The 22,067-nt window shown below is 39.7% G+C and overlaps 2 protein-coding genes across 5 annotated transcripts in view; one reads left to right on the forward strand and one right to left on the reverse strand.

Moving 5' to 3' along the window:
• The window catches only part of PARN (poly(A)-specific ribonuclease), a 40,024-nt gene extending 27,768 nt beyond the window's left edge, over window positions 1–12,256 (reverse strand). Inside the window, exons 1-15 of one of the 2 annotated variants that reach the window (XM_058035826.1) lie at window positions 12,193–12,256; window positions 11,839–11,916; window positions 10,923–11,002; window positions 10,499–10,566; window positions 10,327–10,408; window positions 9,621–9,681; window positions 9,151–9,316; window positions 8,884–8,949; window positions 8,093–8,131; window positions 6,240–6,282; window positions 5,530–5,610; window positions 3,674–3,730; window positions 2,746–2,823; window positions 1,617–1,660; window positions 1,088–1,130 (exon numbers count right to left, since the gene is read on the reverse strand). In XM_058035826.1, the coding sequence (XP_057891809.1) occupies window positions 1,088–1,130; window positions 1,617–1,660; window positions 2,746–2,823; window positions 3,674–3,730; window positions 5,530–5,610; window positions 6,240–6,282; window positions 8,093–8,131; window positions 8,884–8,949; window positions 9,151–9,316; window positions 9,621–9,681; window positions 10,327–10,408; window positions 10,499–10,566; window positions 10,923–11,002; window positions 11,839–11,916; window positions 12,193–12,211 (1,005 nt within the window). In that variant the 5' untranslated portion in view covers window positions 12,212–12,256. Of the gene's footprint in view, window positions 1–1,087; window positions 1,131–1,616; window positions 1,661–2,745; window positions 2,824–3,673; window positions 3,731–5,529; window positions 5,611–6,239; window positions 6,283–8,092; window positions 8,132–8,883; window positions 8,950–9,150; window positions 9,317–9,620; window positions 9,682–10,326; window positions 10,409–10,498; window positions 10,567–10,922; window positions 11,003–11,838; window positions 11,917–12,192 lie in introns of those variants that run through there. The other variant, XM_058035827.1, reaches the window with a different exon arrangement.
• A 91-nt stretch (window positions 12,257–12,347) lies between these two features.
• BFAR (bifunctional apoptosis regulator) lies at window positions 12,348–21,957 on the forward strand. Of its 3 annotated transcripts, none has more exons than XM_058035540.1 (8): window positions 12,348–12,932; window positions 16,158–16,488; window positions 17,310–17,508; window positions 17,830–17,999; window positions 18,606–18,750; window positions 19,010–19,180; window positions 19,625–19,827; window positions 20,787–21,957. In XM_058035540.1, the coding sequence occupies exons 2-8, from the start codon at window positions 16,223–16,225 to the stop codon at window positions 20,977–20,979; spliced, it is 1,347 nt and encodes a 448-aa protein (XP_057891523.1). In that variant the 5' UTR covers window positions 12,348–12,932; window positions 16,158–16,222; the 3' UTR covers window positions 20,980–21,957. The 3 variants fall into 3 exon arrangements, with proteins under 3 accessions (XP_057891523.1, XP_057891521.1, XP_057891522.1); XM_058035538.1 differs by having other exon boundaries at window positions 12,348–12,774; XM_058035539.1 differs by lacking the exon at window positions 12,348–12,932 and adding an exon at window positions 14,839–15,018.
• Window positions 21,958–22,067: the final 110 nt, after the last annotated feature.

A 22,067-nucleotide genomic window follows, 5' to 3' on the forward strand; every position in this document is an offset into this window, starting at 1 on the left:
ATGTTTTGTCAATCAGTACAATGGAAACATTCAGAATTAACAGCCAGAGAAAGCAAAACACGTCACACAATCTTTCTTAAAGTTGTCTGAGATTGATGAGGACCAGATTTCCTTTGGTTCTCAATCAAACTTAGCTGTTTACACTCATCAAATCTGCAGACTGAAAAGTTATCAAGAACTAAGTACAATGAACAAGCTCAAATGATGCATTCATTTGGCATCCCAAAAGCAGGGCTTCATAACAACAGGCTAAAAACCCAAGTATCTGCTGTAGAATCACAAATATCAACACAGCTGTACCAAACATAAAACTTATGGAGATTTCCTACTTTTCAGAATGCCAAAGCCTCCATTCTAACCACAGCAGTGTGCAACACAAACCTGACAATACCTACAAGTGCATTCAATAGCACCTCTTTATGCAATGCTCTGGAGTCACAGAGCTACAGAGAGAGGGATGCTGCTTCCTCAGCATGTTTTTTAATTAATTCAAGGGCACATGGGGGAACAAGAGCTTATGAACACTTGTCTCAATACTTCTTTAGAGGAATAAAACTCAGGCTGTAAGAGATTTTAAGAGAAACCTGCAATTTTTTTCCTCCTGCTGACTACCCACAGAGCAAAGGCCACAAGAGAACCTAATGATGATAAAGCATTTTTCCAGACAAATCTAAGTCAGCATTCACAGTACTCTAAGCCTTGGAATATACAAGCAGCTTCCAGATCCTATTTGTTCATGAACAGCACTTTTTATCTCCTGAGGGCACATGCTACTTAACAAGAAGAAAATCTACTAATCACATTTTACCTAGCAAAAACTCTGCATATTTTGGAATTCAAAGCTGCCAAGTTACCATAAAACTTCAAACAAAAGTGACAAAAGCCAATAGTAGGAAAGTAAAAATTTGCATTCTGTAAATTCTGTAAGTTTAGATTAGGGGTAAAGAAAAATAATTCATCTACAATAAAAGGAGCATCACAGAAAATATTATTCAACATATTTCTCCACAAAGCAGTATCATTTGTTTCAATACACATGTATTAATGTAATTTTCTATCTTCAAATCATTCTAGAATATTCACTTACCTTAAAAGGTTGTGTACTTGCCATCAGTTTAGTATCCAGTAACCTAGAAACAAAATAAGAGCTAAATAGGTTGAAACAGAAGAATGCCCATTTTGCCAAATCCTCAAAACATGTTTCAGTGTATTAGCTGGGAAACAGCAGAAACACCCCACTGAAAATTACTGTTGGATTTGGAATAGCCAAAACATTCTTTGGCTTTGTTCAGCATGAAAAAGGACAGCAACCAAGGAACAGCAAGAGATGCAAACAACTAATAGCAAATAAATCTTGTTCCAAATGAAGTGTAGATTCAAAACACCAAACATCATGCCAAACCCAGGGGAACAGCAAGGGTGCATCTTTTGCCAAGAAGTGAACCAACAACACTGCTTTTCTGAAAAAATCTGCTCAAAATTACTTGAAAAATTGTATTTATCTAACTTGATCCCCATTTCTTTTCCAGTAACAGCTAGGGTACAGGGCTAGGACAAAAAACATCAGCTTGCTACAACTATATTGAAATGGATGAAAGTTTGAACTAAGAACTTACCGGGGAAAGACACATGATGTTACTTCCTTGAACTCACTTAGGTCCTAATTTAACATTAAACCAGAAGATAAAATCCAAGTCAGTGAACTGTTTACAGTCTCGGGAGGACAGAGAGCAGTAGCTACAATTATCCAAACAGCCTCTAAAAGTGAGCTACAGTAACTGAATTCTCACTGAAAGAGATGTGTTTGTCAGCACTAACACAGACACCACCTGCAATTACACACAACTACAGACTACATATTCCTGATTTGTCCATCATTAGTAATAAAATGTTCTCTCACTGCCAGCACCTTATCCTGTTTTATACCCTACTTCTGATTCCAGCCCAGTTAACAGTTCTTCAGTGTTCCCAGCATTTTCTGTTTCAATGGAATATAAGCAGTCACTCCAGGTATGCAGGGACAGACTACAGGTTTAGATCTGCCAAGGGTCAAAAATACAGGAACTCTTGACAATAGTTTACATTCCAACAACATCCAAACTGGTCCCAAACTTCTTCTTCCCATCTTATGATCAAGTTTGTCCCCAGACACCACATGAGCCATCCTTCTAATAAGACCTTTGGCTTCCTCAGACAATGGTTTTGGTGCCAATACACTGCTTAGTTTAACTGAATAGTCCAGTCATGAACTGTTAGACAGCCCTGCTGCAGTCAAAGTGTGCTCCCTCTAATTATTCTGACATTATAACTCTTCATCCCAGTGAACATCATCCTGCTACAAGACTGCTTATCATTTTAGAAAGTGTACTATATTATTTAAAACCACACATTCCCATTTTGTACACTACAAAGGAGAAAATGCCACATAATTGTGCTGCAGCTCCTCACCAGTACATCATAACACGTCAGTCAGTTAAATATACCCAACATAAGCAAAAACCACAATTCTACTATCTGATTTGAACCTTTTAAAAATGTAAAGGAGAACAATCCAACTGAACTTTCTACATAAATATTTATGACAATAAGGCCACAAGTACCAAACAGATTTTTTTAAAAGACTTTTCAACACTTGTTCACAGGCCAACCAATTCTTCCATTCAGAAGAAAGTGTGGAGATAATATTAAAAGACAAATACATTAAGGCATTGATTTCATCATCTGAACACTCAAAAGATTACTTACATCAGGTAGGGGGCAATAGAACTGATGTATGGTGTGCATAACATCCAGCAGCATGTTGTGCCCAATAACAAGCTTGCCCTGTGAAAATAACATAAAATGTCTGGTACATTTCCAGTCCTGGCCATGGCAAAGGGCACCTGTGAAAACCCCTATCCCAGCTGCCAGCCAAGGGCACACAGGAACAGGTACACATCAAACCTCCCCATTTGCTCTCTGCCTGCCCCACACACCTTCATTCTCTCAGAGCAGCCACTCCTTTTTAAACTCTACTCCCACTGTTTATCACAGGCTTCACAGCAGCTTCACATGTTGAGAACATGCACTAGAACAGCTACTTAGAACTTGGTTTCCAAATGTAATCTATTTAAGATTGAAGTCAAGGCATTTCTCTGTTCATCACCTTTTAATTTGCTTATACAACAACACACAATATATTCCTTATGGTTATAATATACAATAGTTATTAAGGGCATGGTCTGGCTTCTCACAGTGCAGAACCTCTCATGCCAGATGCTGTACAAGCAAGCTCTTTGAAAAAACTCAAGCAGTTTTTTAAAATGTTAACTTTGATTCATTTGACATGATAACAGTCCTTCTTTGACAGCCTTTAACTGCCAAAAAAAAAAAGGAAAAAAACACCAAAATATTTTTGGAAGAGAGAAAGAAAAATCCACCCAAGCTTATTTATCTAAGAGCCCTAAGAAATTGCTATTCTTGACTCTTACAGAGACTAAGATTCTTCATGTCATTCTTTAGTTTGAGCTTACTTACCCTACTACTCTCAACCACTGTAAAACACAAAACATAAAATGTCACTTTAACTTGTATTTCATCTTCTCCTCCAAAATGTAACAGCAAAAGAATCCTTTCTTTGAAATATTTCTTTTTTATTACAAACAAAGGTAGATTAAAAATCACATTAACTTACAGAATTAGCAATGGCATGAACAACTCTGGAAAATCCTACAGCATCATTCAACTCTTCCTGTAAGAGAGATTCTGATATTAGTGAGACACAAATACAAAAACTGCCACAACTGTACCTGCAAACTGCCAGATGCCCCCAGTTTGCCTCAAACAGACCCAGAACAGACCATGAAGGAAATGTCAATATTTGGAAGACACAAAAGGTTAAAGCAGGATGCTGCTCACAGAATTTCCATTTTCTGTGTAGCTCCAGTTCACTGTCAAGCAGGAGGAGTCACAAGCTGCTGTCCTGGGGTGCCCCAAGCAGCCACTCTGCCCTTTGCTCACTCCCCTCACCCAAAATTCAAAGGCAGACAATAAGATTTGTGGATAAGGATAATGAGAGCCCATTCCCTCCAGCCTCCTGGCTTTTGGGGGAGGGTGGGAGGGAAAGCCTTGGCACTGTGCAAGTGCTGTTCAGCAGCAGACAAAACACATGGATGGTATCACTGGTGTTTGAGCCACAAAGCAAAATACAGCAAAACACAGGCTGCTGCAGGGAAGGGAAACCTCTCCCCAGGCAGAGCAGCAACAGCTGCACTCAGTTCATTGTCAGCACATGATCCCCAATAGTGCTCAGCAGCTCTGACACTGCAAACAGCTCACAAGGTATTAAAATTAACCTACATATTTTCAGCTGTATTTTTTTACATACATTGTTACATATGCAACAGGTTGAATCCTGATTGTCACTCCTATTAAATCAGACCATACTTTTATGCTACCACAGACTGAGGAAGAAAGAAACATTCTTCATTATTGATATTTAAAAAAACAAGGAGAAACATTAAAATGTGCAACTCACATTATATAACACTGTAGTTGTATAAACTGACTTTTGATTAATTTGGGGGTTTCTGACTACAGCACAAACTGTTCTGTAAGAGATTTTTCTTTCTCAGGTCTAAGGAAGCAATTTCTGCCTTGTGTTATCTGTCTTTATTCAACCAGAACTAAAATTCAATATAAACATTCACTGTTACTTTAGTTCAGCTCTGAATGCTGCTAGTTTGAGCAAGTAATACCCCCACTAAAAACCCTACTGTAGTGGTATATTGGTCCCAGCCTGCCCTCTTGATAAAGACATGTCATATTAGTTAGTATCTCTTTAGAGATCTCTTTTCCTCTTAAAAGGATTTCTGCACAGAAGTGTTATTTGCTCCACCCAAACTGATTTTATCTTGATATATGAAAGCACAAATGACAGGAGTTTGATCAGGAACTCCCACAATTCAAGTCTTATGACCTCCTGAAATTTGCATCACTCAGTAAGCAAAATAAAAGTCTAATAAACAGTGAGAGTGTCTGAACACACCAGGTGTGACCTCCTGGTCAGTTTGTTACCACAGCAGTAGAGCACAGTGTGGGTCTATCCCTGATCAAGAAATGACACATTCACTGCACAGGACACTAACTCAGCCAACCAAGAGCAAGCAAGCTTTGTAAGAGAAGAGGAGACTGAATCCAAACCATGTAACAACTTGCTCAAGAATTGCTGCAAGAAACTGATGTTTCCTCTTACTGGGACACACTTTTGTTAGAGCAGAGTCATATGAGGAGGTAGTCACTACTCCAGAATACTCATTCAGTATTCCACAAATTCTGATTTTTAAAAAAAAATTAGAGTGTCTTGCAACTCTTTTTGCTCTGTTGCAAGGCCTAAGTTATCTGGTAGAATTTACAAAAGCAAATTCGGCCAGCCACAGCAAACTAAAGGGAAACAATACCAAACTCTATGCTGCATTTTTGCATTGCTGAGTGAAGTCAGAGATTCTCACCCTTCCTCTCACACAAACTCATGGAATTGAATTTATTTACCTGCTCTTTTGCTTGTTTCTGCTGCTCTCTTCTTTTTCGTTCCTCTTCATCCACCTTAGTAATAACAATATATCTCTCCTTCTGAAACAAAAAATGTACAGGTTGAGGAATGACACTGAAAAGTTCAGATTTAAAGCTGCTGCAAGTTTCTGTAAATTTACATTGTAAAGAAAACTGCCATACCTCAGCAGCAGTTACTTGGCAACACAGCTGTTTCTATTGTAGGCACCACATTATCACCTACTCCCAGAAGCCTATTTTAGAAAGCTGTATTTGCTTCATCCACCAAACCTAATTTTTCCTAAACCCACTTTTTACTTCTCAAAAAAGATCATCAGCATTTCCTTGTAAAGAGTTTGTTTCAAATACCTTTTGAAGCAGAGATCTATGCTGGGAAGTGAGGACACAGCACATGATGCTGCTGGTTTTCCTCTGAGATCACAACCTGAACTAATACTGCACATCAGACCCACTGTATTTTAAAACACCTTTTAGTATCCACTTGAAAAGTAATATTAAGGCACACAAATACATGCCCACAATCCATATGTTGGTCAGATAGAAACTAGTTCACTGTATTCAATTTAAAATGCTTTGAATTTGCATAAAAAAGCTCAAGTTAGATCTAAAAATCAGAGAGATAGTGAAACTGAGAAATACAATTTCCTTTCAACAGAACAAATGTTAGAGGCAGTAACAGGCCTAGCTACCTTATCTGACTCCAGAGTTTCCACGTGGATACCTTTTGGATACCTACATCAAAACAAATGAAAAGTAAATATTAATAGTTATTCACTTGGCATTTAGCATGTTGAAACCACAACAGTAATTTAGTAATGTCATGTCTAATTATTTCTATAAGTCTTAGGCATAAAAGAACTATTACACGTTTCTCTTTAATGTTAATTGTGCAAAATTTCAAGCAATAGGCTGATTTAACTGGCCTCCTTACATTACCTAACAGTAACTGGCACTTACACAATTTCCCATGCTATTGTGGAACCTGTAATTTCTTATTTTGGTGATATTAAGTAAATATCATCTAGATATTTCATCACAAACTAGAATCTTTGCTTTCAAGAAATCCAAAACAAGAATGCTCTCATTTACTTGCAACTCCAAGACATCTCCTTTGAAGCTGGCATCTCTTTAATACATCACTTATTTGAGGACTTATTAACAACCCTGAACCTTCTGCTACCAGCAGATTTTAGTAGGAATTATTAACTCAAATGTCATCACCTCTGCTACAGGGTTGCATCACATCACTACAATCTCATTTAATTTCCAAAATAACACCATACACAGAGCATCCAACTGATAGCAAAAGTAAGAGAATATTGCCTTTCCCTGCTTAACCAGCAGCAATTACTCTCCTAATCTCAATATAATAAACTAACCACAACTGTGCAGCCACTTCAGAACCAGCAAGTTTCCTTGGCCTCTGGCTACTCCCAGAATCAGTACTGGAGAGCACACTCCAAACACTCTTGTGTCCTTTCCACCCTGATTTCTCACACAGTTTTGATCTCCATCTCATTTGTGAGCTGCCTCATGCCACAAACCCTGGATGCATCAAAACACTGATGCACAAGAGAATACTTCAACAGAGAAAAACCTGTGAAGAGGTCAGGACACAAGGGCAATCAATAACTTCACTCTTCTGCTTTAATTAGCTCCATGCTACCTTCACAGCTTGGCATTCTCTCTCCAATACACACACACACAGTGTACACAGCTGTGCTCTCGTAAAGCAGCACTGCTGAATGTTAAAAAACCACAAGAATACATTCTTCCATCCACTCAGGGAAGATGCAAGGATAAGTATCAAACATAAAGCTACATGCTACAGGAAGCTATAGACATGTTTAAAAATTACACTGAAAAACTGTAGAAAACACAACTGCTTTTTTTCAGATTAGTTCTCAAGCTCACTTCTTGAGATCCCATTTTCTAGAGAGAAGCTTTATTTTATCTGCTTTCAGTGTAAGTATCAGAGTGCCAGATTCAGTGCTGAAACACTGAATTAACTAAACAAACAAAAAAAGACTTGCATATTTTCTACATCTTACTCCTGCAGTCACATCAGTGAAAATCTTACACTAAAGCCTTGGAGTTTCCCCTAAGGCCTTAAGAGATACATTCAGGCAATATATGAAGTTATCAGAAGTGCTTATGCTTGGTATCCAAAAGAAAACTATAACCACACCTGTACCTACCACAGAACTGCTATTTTTTCAGTTCAAGCCCACAATCTGTACAAGCACATGCACTTTCTGCTCACTAAAAACCTGCCATGCTGCATTTGTTACATAATTCTAGGCTGTGTGCTGATCTACTCAGAGATTTTACACAGGATAAAACAAATACTAAGCTTTAATATCTAAATTAACCATCACAAATAATTTAATGTAATTCATCTTCAGAACATTACAGAATTCTTTTTTTAAAGGGAAAAATAAAGTCTAAATCAATCATGCCAAGGTTAAGTAGATATATCTTACCAGATTTTTTATCAAAAGTACTAAAAATATACAGTAAGGCAGTATTACCAGTAACTTACTTCCAGCTCAAGGTCTGATAAATTAATTTCCTTTGAAATCTAAAACCAAAAGATAATCATGTTACTAATAATCCTTTTACAGAGTGTGTCCTAGGAATGATTTCCAGTTTAAGCTGACTCTAAGTGTTCATTTGTAGAAAGTTTTTTAAAGCAAGAGTCACTGCTAGCAGAACTATAGGCTAGGAAGAGATTTACTGAATTCTGATGTTCAGCTGCCAAACTGTAAAAGCATGTACATGATGTTTTAAAGTTACCCATGTATCCTCTCATCAGAGAGTATTGTGCAGCCAGGATCCCTCAGTACAGACACAGTGATGGTACCTTATCCCCAGCTTCACCAGGTTCTACTATTCCTAAATTAGTCTTCAAAAATTTTTTTTAAAATAATCTTACTCTCCAAATATCTAGTTTCCAAAGCTAAATAGAATTTTGGGAAGGAAACCTACTTCAAACAGTCACACACTGCCAACTGTGAACAACCAAAAGATTTGAAAAGTTTCTTTATAAAATGCATCTGGATCACTTCAGCAGTAAGAAAAGGCAGCTCACACAGACAAGACATTTCTTGACTATAGTTAAAATATTTTGCCACTACATGCAGAAGTTACAGCTCAAAATAAATTACGACCCCTGTATATATTACCACGTATTCTCAACATTCAAAAATTAGTCAAATGTAGATTTTGCTGCAGTTAACCCAAGTAAACATATTCTTCCCTGTCACTCCCCTAATTCTATATGACCAAACTAAAAAAATAATTTTTAGAAGAAATGCAATTTCAGAAACTGACCCTGTACATGGCTCCAGTTCCAAACTTTCACTTTCTTCATTCTTTAATAAGTCTTCTATCTGTTCCCTGGAAGAAACACATTATTTGCTTCTGTATCTATTATTCTATTTTTTGGAAGTTTACAGCTCTCTCCAAAAGACAAGAAAATGCTTCACAACACAAAGAGCAGCATTTTACAAACAGTCAAATAACAGACATGTGAAAATATCACTACTGTTCACATTTTAGTTTTAACAACATCAGAGGATATTAAACAGGGTTACTTACACTACTTTCTCTACAAATTTTTTCTGATCTTCAGGAATTGTTACAGGGCACTTTGTGGAATTAGGAGAAATGTATGACAGAGATCCTGCACCATTGGCTTGAGAACGTTTTTCATCATACTGTTCCCTTAGCTGTCTCTCTTCTTCCTGATTTAAATATGGAATTCCTAAGGAAAAAAAAGAAAAAGCTCATAATACCTAGAGACTAATTAGGGATGCACAGGGATTCAGGCATTTGCCTCTCTTACACCCCTGCAGACTGAAAGCAAACCCTTCCCTTCCAGTGGTTCTTAGAAAGGGAGTTACCATTAGCACAACAGTAGAGCAGGTAAGAATAATTCAAGAACTTTATTATGTGTTAAGACATCATCATGGATGGCAGCCTTTTTTCTTTTGCAGAAAACAATGAAAAGTGTCATCACAAATTTTGCAGGCATTGAAAGAAATTGAAAACAAACCAAAACAACTCACCATTGCGAAAAACTTTATTAAAATCAAATCCTTGGTTTGCTAAAAAATCTATACTTGAACTCTGCAACAAGAGAAAAAGGCTTTACAATTGGCAAAAGTAGCTGTGGCATCAGTTAAGTTATTCTCACACTTTTTAACAAATTATACAAGTCCAAAGCCAAGAACAACCAAGTCTGAGACCCCAAAGAAGCCACTGAGAGTTGAGGCTCTGCTACTTTTCTTATCGATTTTCAACTTCCATAAGGTACAAGAACCATGAATATGGTAAAGGATAAAGGTGAAAGAACAAATTATGTGGAGAGAGGAAATAAAAGAAAGCAAAATGTGGTTCAGGAGAACAAATCTGAAACCAGAAAAATGTTGGCAATTGCCTAGGAAGCGGTGAAAGCAAGATAAGCAGATGAGAATAAAGGATTAAAAAAGCAAGGAAACTGGAAGTTCAATGAGAAGAGGGGGAAAAAATAGAATCATCTTGCCAAGACTGGAATATTATCACAAATTCCAAAAATCACACAAAACAAGATTTAAAAACTAAAGTCAAGGACATTCCCTTAAAGCTCCATTTTTGTGACTGCTCTTAACTGATTCTTATTTACTTTATAAGAAAAAAAACCCAACCCAGAAATTTACATTTTTCTACCTTTTAAGCTGAAGTTTGTTTCAGGTATACCCTAACCAAATAAAATTAAACTGCTTTTCTACTAACCTGACAGACAAACTTGACATCTGGTGAATTTCTGTTGAAGGGTTTTGGAAAAATATAGAAATTAAATGACTTCATTATATACCTGTAGAAAAGATGAGTTACATGTCAATACAGCTTGTCAGTACTTAGAAAATCCTCAATTAAGAAAACAAGAAATAAGAGAATAACATACTTTTCTTCTGTGTCATCATATTTAAAAGTGCAAAGGCCAAACTGAAAGAGCAAAAAATCCATGGAATGCTGTAAAATGAAAGAAAAATGTTGCATGAGAATAAAACATGTACACATTTAAACATTACCAGGGTGCATCCAAATATGATTTCTCTCCATTTCAAAATAAAGTGAATCTTCTTAACTAATGATTGTTTTTCTGGTAATTTGAAAGTAGACACGCCAGAGTTTTTCTGCTAGTTTTCATCCCCATTTAATCATCATACTATTGGCCCAAGATAACTTTAGTATGCAGTTCCATTCCACAGAGAGACAAGAACTGAGGGAAGGAAGTTCCATCTCTCTTTCCTCCTGCTGGTCACACAAACAAGATGCTGCACCAGCGGCAGCTTCAGTTTTCATTTTAGTCCATGTAAAGACTTTACCTTTTTAAGTTTCTGATACCTTTCTTCTGGAGTGTCAAAGCCATTTGTTAATGCACTAACTGAAGGCCCATCACTGATCCCTGAAAAAGCAGAACATATTTTGCTTTGGGTAAGCTTTACAAAATTAACTACAGCAAAGAAATGCAACAACTGGCAATTGCTTTCACTGAAACCATGTATTACAATTATTTAATTTGAGAAAAATACTACTGCAATAAGCCACTAATTTTAATAGGGGCATTCTAGAATTAAAACTCTTCTGCAAAAGCTCTGTATTCTGGCTCCTATTCAATATGTCAGTAGCAGCCAAGACCTACCAGTACCCTAATGTAAATGGGCTTCACAACACAATGCAGGATCAAAGCCAAACTAAAAATGGGAAGAGTGTTACCCAGAGATTTATTGAATAACTTAGTCACCTTAAGCACTATGCAACAACTGTACTTCCACAAACACCACATGTAACAAAAGCTTCATCAATGAACAGAACTCTGCATCCCAAAAGCAAAGTACCGACTGAGGCATCTCTCTGCTGCACATACCCTCAGGGTTTCACAAACACACACGTTCTTAGCGCTGCCTTTCCCTGTCCAAACACCCGCAGGATCTCCCTCACTTATCCCAATGTGTGCTTTCATGGCACACATAAAACCTTCTGGGTATTTTACCATGAGCTGCAACAACTATCAGTTGTCATGCTGAAGGATTTCTGTGGGAGTACAAGTATGACATGTATCTGACCAAAGCCTTGCTACGGCACATGTAACAGGTGGTTTAATCACTTTGTGGTAGCTCAGCTTTAGCTTTTTCAAGCCAACTGAGACACACCACAGAAGCGAACTCGGGCACCGGGGTGAAACCACCTCCCCTCAGAGATTGCCAACAGTCCACAATGACAAAACAGGTGCAACTGTACCTGAAAACTCTCCATCGATGGCCAGGAAGTCCGACTCTTCAATGGCTTCGTACACTTTGTTTAGGTTATCCTTAAAATCTGCGGGTAAAGGGTTAAAACACACTTGAGACTACAAACGACGTCCTCCGGCAGCCCGGCGCCCCTCAGGGCCTGCCCGCCGCCCCCTCAGCTCGGGGCCGCGCCTCTCCGCCCAGGGCTGCGCCTCATGGGTGAGCGGGGCAGTGGGGACCCCTTCGCCATAAAGGAGAGGCTGAGGCCGGAGCGGCCGCCAGCCCAGGGCAGGGACACCGGGACGCCGGAACAGCATAGCGCCAGCGGCACAGAGCGGGGACGCAGGGCCGGGTTGTCACTCACTGCTCCTGATCACCTCCATCCCGCGCCCCCGCCCGCCGGAGCTCGGCCCGGCACCGCCCGCCACCGCCGCCGAGCGCTTCCGGGGCCGCCCCGCGCGCCGCACGTGAGCGCGCACGTGAGGCCGGGCCGCCGCCATTTCCTACCGGGGCGGAGCCCTCAGGGCCGCACCGGCCTGAGCGCCCGTGGGCTCGGCGCCTTCAGCAGCTTGGCCTGTGCTCCGAGCGGGCCGCACCACCGGAGCGGCTGCAGTAGCAGGACTGCCGGGGAGAAGGAAGTCTTACACCAGCTGCGGTTCTGTGGTGAAATGTCACAGATGTGGGCCTCGCCCTCAAAGGCAGAAATACGAAACTAACAGCAGCCAGGAGGAAGACATGGGACTCTGCCTAGGAGACACCGGGAGGACGGTGGAGAACTGCTAGCGACGGTGCCTTAATGATGATAATTCCCGGGGAACTGGAGGCCGTGCCGTGTTACAGAAGGAGCGTTTTCCTTTAGAAGCGGCGCTTTGAGAGCTCGCTGCAGAAGAGCAGCAGGATGGGCCCGCAGCAGCGCCGTGCCAGCAAGAGCTGCCCCGGAGAGCAGGTGCTGCACGGGGACACGGGGCAGGAGCTGTGGGCACGGGCCGCAGAAGAGTTCAGAGGTTGTGCTGCAGGGCTGGAGTTCACACGGCTCATAAAGCATCTTTTCCAGAATTCCGGCATAATGGAAACAAATGAAAAATTCTCCACAAATTGTGAGGGGTAATTTCTGTATACAGAAAAAGAGAAATAATTATGCAGGATGTAGTGGAGAGAGTTCTTAGAGGTTCTTCAATATTAAGCTTTGCCTTTTCAGTATAAGCAATTTATTCAACAGACATTCCCAGCAATTCATCTAGTGTGATTAAATGACTCCCAGTAAGATGTTAGTTAAAATGGCAGAGAAGTTTTTATTTTGCAGTAAATTGGCTGAAGCCTAAAATTTTTATGTTACTCCTCAGTTTTTTAAGATGCATTTCTGCACTTTCTAATTAAAGTGGTTATGACACTTTAAAGTGTTTGATAGCTGTTTTAGAAGCCTAACATTTTCCCACAAGTAGCTGACAAATCTGGGAACTCTTAGCTTCCCTCACCCACAAAATAAACTGTGAGTCAAACAGTAAGGTACTGTAATTAAGTACTTCAATAGGAGTTGAAGTACTATGTCTTACAGGTTAGACATTTCTTACTTCAACAGGTATGTATTGTTATGTAAGCAGAAGGAGCACCTAAAATGAGAGTGCAATACAAGCAGTTAGTTCAAGACTCCATGGCCTTTTATATGTCAAAAGTTTTACAAACTGGAACAGAAAGGCCATGTTTTCACATCATTCAAGTCTGCTGCACAGACTATCAAACACTTGTATGCTCTTTTACTTTTCTGAACATTGAATGTGAAACTAAGTGAAAAGCCACAGAAAAGTAGCAAAAAACTATATTCTACAACAAATATTCTGGGCTGCATTTTCACCTTGCATACCAAGGTAGATCTCTATGCACTTCCTCAGATCTAGAAGAGGTTGAATTCCTTCATGCTAGAGTAGTTTAAAGATCTGCTGATTGGTTCTCTGGAAAAAAGCTAGATAATATGAGAGAGAAAACAATGAGAGACTATTTTCTTTCTTGAAATAGGCTGGAATAATTAAATGTCATTTGAACTGGACTTGTAGTTTGTGTCAAACAAACAAAATCTTAAAATGTCACTTTTGACAGTTGAAAAAGTACATCTCAGAGGTATACTTGAAAAATCACAGAATCAATTAGGTTGGAAAAAACCTCTGGGATCATTGAGTCCCACGTGTGACAAACAGCACCATATCATTTATACCGTGGCACTCGGAGCTTTGTCCGGTCCTTAAACTCCTCCAGGGACGGTGATTCCCCCACCTCCCTGTGCAGCCCATTCCAGTGTCTGATACCCTTTCCTAATGCCCAACCTAAGCCTGCCCTGGTGCAGAGTAGAGCTAAGTCCTGTCACTCGTTCCCTGGGAGAAGAGGCCCATCCCCACCTGGCTACAGCCTCCTGTCAGGGTGTTGTAGAGTGAATCAAATTTTTTTGGACTAGCCAAAAGAATTTCAGTAAGGGAGCAGAGACTGATGGAGGTAATTGTGCATGTGTGGACTGACTCTTATGTGGTAAGAATAGTGTCTGTGCACGATGCGTTAGCACTGCGGTAAAACTAGCACCTGAAAGTCTCCTTTACTCCTAAGATTACACCTCGAATCTCCACTGTAAAATCAACCTTGAATAGTTTCTGCGAAGGAATGCTGCCTGGGTGCGAGTGTACCGTAAGCAAGCGTGCCTCAGTTCTCACGAATACATAAGTGTGTGTATTCCCAGAAATGGGAGTGTAGCAGTGCTCACGTCCGGTGGTAACGCTTGAAATGAAAGGCGAGCGGCGGCGGTGTGGGCCGGCGGCCGCGCTGAGGGGGGAGCGGCGCTGCGGCCGCGCTCCGGGGCGGAAGCGGCGGGGCGGGCCCGGCCCCTGCTCGGCCCGGGGCTGCAGCCGGGGCGCCGCGGGGCCCGAGCGTGTGGGGGCATCGGGCTGGGGCCGCCCCCGCCGGGAAACGCCGCGGGCCCGGCCCCTGCTCGGCCCGGGGTGCAGCTGGAGCGCCGCGGGGCCCGAGCGTGTGCCCGGCATCGGGCTGGTGCCGCCCCCGCCGGTCCGACCGGGAAACGCCGCGGGCCCGGACCCGCAGTGCTGTGCTTGAGGAAGCAGGGCGGAGTGCAGGAAACTGGAGCTGGAAGAGACAGGAGAGGAGCTGGGAATCATTCTGCTGCTGCCTCTTACTTGGCGCAGACTGAGCGGTGAAATCTTTTTCCTGTATTTTCCACAGAAATTCTCTTGCCTCTTTCAGGAAAACTAGAAGAAATGTTTTTAGGGGCAAAATCTTGTCTTTATTTCTCCTCTTACAAGTGCTGTTTCAGGTTTTAGAAAGCAAACAGCCTGTGCTTTGCCATGGAAATACAGGTTTGGAAGTCTAAGGATTCTAATTTCACTATCGGTTTCTGTTTTGAACTTCTGTTTTTTTTGTAATTTCTGGTTTTTACCTGCTTGCGTGTTTACCTCTTCGTGCTTGATCTGGGTGACAAGTTGGTAATTTAGTGGTAAGCAGGAGCCACAAGGTGGAGAGTGTAATTATGTTTTGGTTTGGTAGTGTCTGAGGAGAAAATTGTCTAGTTCTTGGTATTCTCTAACATATCATGAGTGATGAGTGAACTGGATCAGTGTTTTTCTTAAGAAATATACTGCTGACTAAGAGAATGGAGTAGGAACATCAAGCAAATATATTTTCTGTAAACTTGCAACCGTCTTAAACTCTTATCTGTGCATTTTCTGTAATGTTAACAAAGTAACTACAAGTAAAGTTAATGTGGAGTTTAGACCTTGGCTGACAAGGTGTGCAGATCAATCCCTTATGATTCTGAAGCATATGACTTGGTGGATCAAACTTTTTTTCCTGACATTGCCCAGCAATGTCTAGCATTGACCTCTGTTAGTAATGTTTTATTCCATATGCCCTGAAAGAAGACGGATGAAGTGAATTAGATCATTACAATATACTGGTATTTTATTTTTGTATGTGCTGATTATACTTTTTAATTGTGTTTTATTTGACTGGTTTCTTTTACTAAAACCTTGACTAAAGCTACAGTCAAAAGTCATGTGAATCATAGTGAATTATTCTGTTTCCCTTTCATGTGTTTTATAACATGGGAGAAGAAAACATAGGGAGATTGAGCCCAGCTATTTACATCTAGAATCTGCTTTTGATTGTAGTTGGCAATGAATATATTGTTGAAAAAGTAGATCATGTTTCATTTTGGGGAGGGCTGAGTTACTTAAAAAATTTAAAACCATTTGAGTGTCAAAAGCGGTGCAGTGATAAATCACATTGCTCACAATTCTAAACTTCTATAATTGCTGTGTTCATGTTGCTTTGCAGAAGTAGTGCCTTATCTGCTTTGAAGATCTGAGAGAGCTTTCTGTTTGTGTAAGGCATAAAGGAAAATGGAAGAAGGTGAGACTTTACAAGGGGAAACAGAGAGGGCAGAAGTTGAACCGAGTGCTGCTCCTGGCCTGGGCCGGCAGATATCAGTCAGTGAGTTCCTGTGCCACTGCTGCTACGACATTCTGATCAACCCCACCACCCTGAACTGTGGGCACAGCTTCTGCAGGCATTGCTTGGCCTTGTGGTGGGTGTCTTCCAAGAAGAATGAATGCCCGGAATGCAGAGAAAAATGGGAAGGATTCCCCAAAGTCAACATCCTCCTCAGGTGAGGGAACTATTTTGTGAATGTCTTTTTTACGTAAATGAAACCACAGAAATTAGTTGTCTGGTTTCTTGAGTTTGCTGCAGATATAGATAATTGGTAATCTGAACTGTCACAAAGAAATTTAAATCCTAAAGACTTTCAGATTGTGCACTTGTAATGAACTGTTCAAGCACATGGAATTAAGGGGTAGGGTTGGTTGGTTTTGTTTTCAGGGAGAAGGTTTTTTTGGGGAGGGCTTTCCCCTTCCCTTCTACATTTTTCGGGAGATGGAGAGGCAGGATCCTCAGTCTTGTAATATAGCTGGTTGTTTTCTAATAATTCTGAGTTAGATGGATCTTGGATAATTGTATAGTAATTTCTGTAGTAGGAATTATCTATTGGAAGAATTGTGATCGTACTGCAGAACAAAACTAAAAACATCTACTTGCTGTCTTGAATTACTCACAAGTTGTTTTGTTAATAATACTTTATCTGGGGTTAATAATGTTTAAATAAGTAGATGGTAAGATTGATGGTAGGCTTTTATTTTGTCTTTTGTTTAGCATTTTTTAATAATTGAGGCTTGCCAGTGGCACACAGAATTCTAATTTTATATAAGAAATAACTTGGGAGTTATGTGATATTTTAGCTTTAGAAGCTAAGGAAAATGGTTTTTTGGCAGTGATTGATAAAATTCTAAGTTAACTAAGCTTAAATAACTAATTTTTTCTTGCTTTTAAGTCTTTAGTAAAGGCTGGAAAACAAAAATCCAAAAATTACTTTGTTTTCTGAATATTAAGCCTCAGTGGTTAGAGTATAATGACAAATATTTTTCCTATCAGGGATGTTATTGAAAAGCTGTTTTCTGATGCCATTGAACAAAGAAAAGAAGATATTGAACAGAACAGTGATGTAGCACGCAGCTTAGCAACTTTCCAAAAGCATGGGAACGACCAGATGCCTACAGTTCCAAACACAGGAAGAATTAATCCTCGAGGAGGGTTTTTCTCAGGTGTTCTGACAGCTTTAACTTGTGTAGCAGTAAGTTTCATCTGGTTGGTTTTCCCTATTTGCTCCCTTAAGCATGCAATCAAATATTCTTAAATTACATGCACAGTAAAAACATTGTCAGCACAGAAGAGACTCCAGCTGGGCAGAGTAAGTAAAGTGGCCTTCAGAGCTGTCTGTCAGGAACTACAACTGCAGTGAACAGCAAATGGAAAATTAAATACTTTCTTAAAACCTGAATGTTCTAGTCTCCATGAAATGGAAGACTCTACGTGTGGAGCCTCTTATTGTGTGTTTATTTATATCATTCATGCATTTGCTTTGCAAGTAAAGGATCTTTATTTATCTTTGTAGGTAGTTCTACTTGGCTATCACTGGAGTAGCAGAGAATTTGAAGATGATCTTCTTGTCCACAAGCCTGTTGCTAAGTGGACTGCTGAGGAAGTGATCCTATGGCTGGAGCAGCTGGGCCCATGGGCTTCACATTACAAAGAAGGATTTTTACTGGAGAAAGTAAATGGAAGGTGAGAGGCCTTGTGGTCAAGGACAGCTATTATGTGATTGGACTGTGACAGATTCATTAGGGGTGGCTTATTGTGAAATGATGATACTGTGTGACATAGATTGTGGGAACATTCTGTTGATGTATCAGAAGAAATTTTAGCAGTTGCTGTTGAAAACTTGTAGTAGTAGATACTTAGCAAGCTACCTGAAAATTTTCTAAGAACTTGTTAAAATGCTGACAATGCAGACTGAAATGATAACAAGAGTAAAACTCTACTGATGTATTATCCACCCCTTGCACCTTTCCTTTCTTGTGGAAATGTGCATGTGCTCTATGCATATGTATTCCACCCAAGAGCCATGCTGAAAGCAGGCAAGAGGAAACTGGAAAAGAAGGAAATTTAAAACCCAGGCTCTGAGATGCAGTTGGCATAGAACACTTGATAGGCAATGTAATGATGATCTTTTAAAGCTGGCCAACCCAAAGTATTCTCTGATTCTTTAACCCAAAAGGTGCTACCTTGTATCAGTAGCCTATTGTTTCAGTGTGCAGCTGTGTATATTTGTTAGTCGTCTTTTTTGGTGAATAGGCACTGTTTACCTTCTTAATTCTTCTGCTTTTGTAGACTCCTCCTAACACTGACTGAAGAGGATTTCACCAAAGAGCCTTACAGTATAGAGAACAGTATCCACAGGAGAGCTCTTATAGCAGAACTGGAATGTGTGAAAACTTTAGGTGTTAAACCACCACAGAACCTTTGGGAATACAAGGTAAATTTTATATAAAGTGTGTCATGTCATGTATATTAATTATTTTTAAAGTAATACCTTTAAAAGAAGATTCTCTTAAAACCAGGAGGAGTGTTAAAGTAGTGGAGTTACCTGTGTAAAAACTGCTGAGTTTAAGTGACCTGTTGTATTGGAAAAAAAAAACCCTTCGAAAACTGATTGTCAGAAAATCTAAGAAGTGGCATGTCCCTTTCATATTATTTTTTTACTGATTGAAACTTAATAATTTGATGTCTTTTAGGCTGTAAACCCAGGAAAATCACTCTTTCTTCTGTATGCACTGAAAAGTTCTCCAAGACTCAGTATGTTATACCTATATTTGTTTGATTACACAGAAGCTTTCCTTCCTTTCATCCACACAATTTGTCCTATGCAAGAAGACAAGTATGAAGATACTGTCACAAAACTACTTGTAAGTATTCAAAACATTAAATATGCTACTTGCTTTAGTAAGCATTTTAAGACTAGCAGCATAAAAACACATGATGTAATTATTCATCATTTCATCTCCTTACACTATGACTTTAAAAACAACATCTACAGAGTAAGTGGTTCTTTGATACTATTGTATGCAATCACCAGTGTTGCAACCATTACCTTTAATAGGATTGATTTTAGGCTTTTCAGACTTTATATGTGTGAAACTGATTCTTCTGAACCTCACATGACTACAGAAAGTGATGTTCTAATCTAATGGAAATTATTGCATTACAGTATTACCTACTAGCAAGTATAATGAATTACTGCTTTCAGTGTGTAAAACCCCCAGCTTTTCAACAAAAGACTAGTGGAATAAGCCAGTAGTAAGTTAGTTTAATAGAAAATTGATTAACAGTCTCTTTATCCTAATTTACAGGACCTTAAAGATCCTTCTTGGAGGCAGTGGAGAGAATTCACTGTAAAGTATTTATTTTTGCCATACCAGCTGATAGCTGAATTTGCTTGGGATTGGCTAGATGTGCATTACTGGACCTCAAGATTTATAATTGTAAATGCCATGTTGCTCTCTGTTCTGGAATTATTCTCCTTTTGGAGGCTGTGGTCAAGAAGAGAATTGAAGTAAGTCTTACAAGCTTGTGGAAGAGGGTGGGAAGTACAAGGCCTTAGAAAGTAACAGCCTTACAATTTCCCAGTTGTTCACTGGAATGAGTGTCTAACCCAAAATCTGAGGTTAATAACATGAGAATCTGCATTCCCACATTTGCTGCTGCTTGCTCTTGAATATCTTTATTTCTGTGTATGCTTCCAAGGATTTCTTAGAGGTGGTTTTTCTCATCAGATGTAGCAAATGTGGAAATAGCAAAAAGCATGTTCTTAACCACTTGGAGATATTAAACCTTACCTTGAGAACTGCTCTTATGGTGCCTGGTATTAGCTGTCAGCTGAGAACTAAATATTTTTTAGAATTTAGTCATGATAGAGTGTGGTTATTATGGGATGAGTCCTCAGAATCATACATAAGTTCAGTTATACTGATACGAGTTTGATAATTTATCAGAATTTCTGTTTTCTGTTCCTACCTCAGTCTTAATTCAGGCATATTACTATTCGTAGTTGGTGTGATCTTTGGAATAGGTATGGGAGAAATTCTTGTTTTGGTTGTACTGGGTTTTCCCTTTGGGAGCCGATAGAGGGCAGAGCGTGCCCGGAACAGCGCAGGGAGCAGGGGAGCCTGAGGCTGAGCTGTGGTGGGCACTGGAACAGGCTGGGCTGAGCTGTGGTGGGCACTGGAACCTGCTGGGCTGAGCTGTGGTGGGCACTGGAACCTGCTGGGCTGAGCTGTGGTGGGCGCTGGAACCTGCTGGGCTTTGTGGTCTAAGTGCACTGACCGTGCTTCCTCCTCAGATCTGCTGCTACTGGGTTCTAGGAAAGTTTTTCCTGGAGTGCAGAATGGTGTTTTACAGGTAGCCGAGGAAGGGCTAGGTAATGCAAAGCTGTAGCACCTGTTAGGTTTTCTTAGAGCTGGGTAAAAACAAACCAGAAAGTTCCTCTAAGCCTTTCCCTTTCCTTTTTCACAGGACTATTCCTCACAGAATGTGGAGACATTTCTGGAAAGTCTCAACCCAGGGACTTTTTGTTGCCATTTTTTGGCCTTTTATTCCTCAGTTTGTCTGCAATTGTTTGTTTTACTGGGCCTTGTATTTTAACCCAGTTATAAACATTGATCTTGTGGTCACAGAGATAAGGCGTCTGGAGACACAAGTGCAGTGATTGGCATTGGAACTCTTGAGCTGTTTAGCTTCTAAAATGGACATTTTGAATAAACTTTGCTTTTCTTCTTTATGTATGTGGCAGTGAAAATCATGGATTATGTTATTTTAAACATGTGAAAAAGCTTTAAGATAAGTTACTCGTAAACCAGCTGATTCCAAATTGGAGGATGAAGGAAAAATGAATTTTCTGTTGGAAAAAAAAAGCACATTCCTGTATAACCATGTAAAACTCATACAATCATCTCACCCTATTTGTACCAGATGAATTTCTCTATTCTGTCCTGAGCATTCTGTGTATTTTCAAGCCTGCCTTAAAGTCAGTGTCTTCTGCACTGCTACAGTGATTTCTTTCTTTTTCTTTTTAAACTTAGCATTTCATACCAGCAGTGTGTTCCTCAACTTCAGTTTGCCAAAGGAATGCCCTTCCTGGATAGGCTTGATGTTGAAAGAACTTCATTTATCTCAGTCTCCTGTACATGTAGCATTGTAACTGCCCTGTAGAATCTCACAGTAGAGTTTGTTCCAAAATTCCTGCAGCTGAAGGCAAAGGCTACTTGAATTTTCCTGTGTCTTGGAAAATGTGATAATTACCATGGAAATTTTTTATTCAGCACAGTTAGACTTCATCAATAGCTCCTTTCATTCTCTCTTCTTGAATTCTGTTGCTAATTCTTAAATATCTCTTAAAAAGGATTATTTTGGAAAAGTGACCTGACACTGTAATTACTTATGGCAATATAATGTGTGTATCTCTGTGAGCAAATATTGACTGGAAAGTTATTTGTGTAAGCAGGATTGACATTTGTTAATGTATTTTCCTTTGACTGAATCAAAAGGTAAGATTTTTTTTCAAGAACTTTGTCCCCTTGCATTCTGCATTGGTTTGTTGTTTTGTTTATTTCATTTGTGTCAGTAATGTGAACTAAATTTGCCTATGAATATTTTTCATGATTAAAGATCTCTCTTGAAATCTTCACTATTCCTATAGAGAATTTGGGTTTTGATTTTATTTATTTCTTTTAATATTGAAGTATATGTCGTTAGCTTTGACTTGTGCAAACCTGTTTTTTAGCCCTGCATCTTTGA

The sequence above is a fragment of the Melospiza georgiana genome, chromosome 16 (assembly GCF_028018845.1).
Source record: "Melospiza georgiana isolate bMelGeo1 chromosome 16, bMelGeo1.pri, whole genome shotgun sequence".
Taxonomy (NCBI): domain Eukaryota; kingdom Metazoa; phylum Chordata; class Aves; order Passeriformes; family Passerellidae; genus Melospiza; species Melospiza georgiana.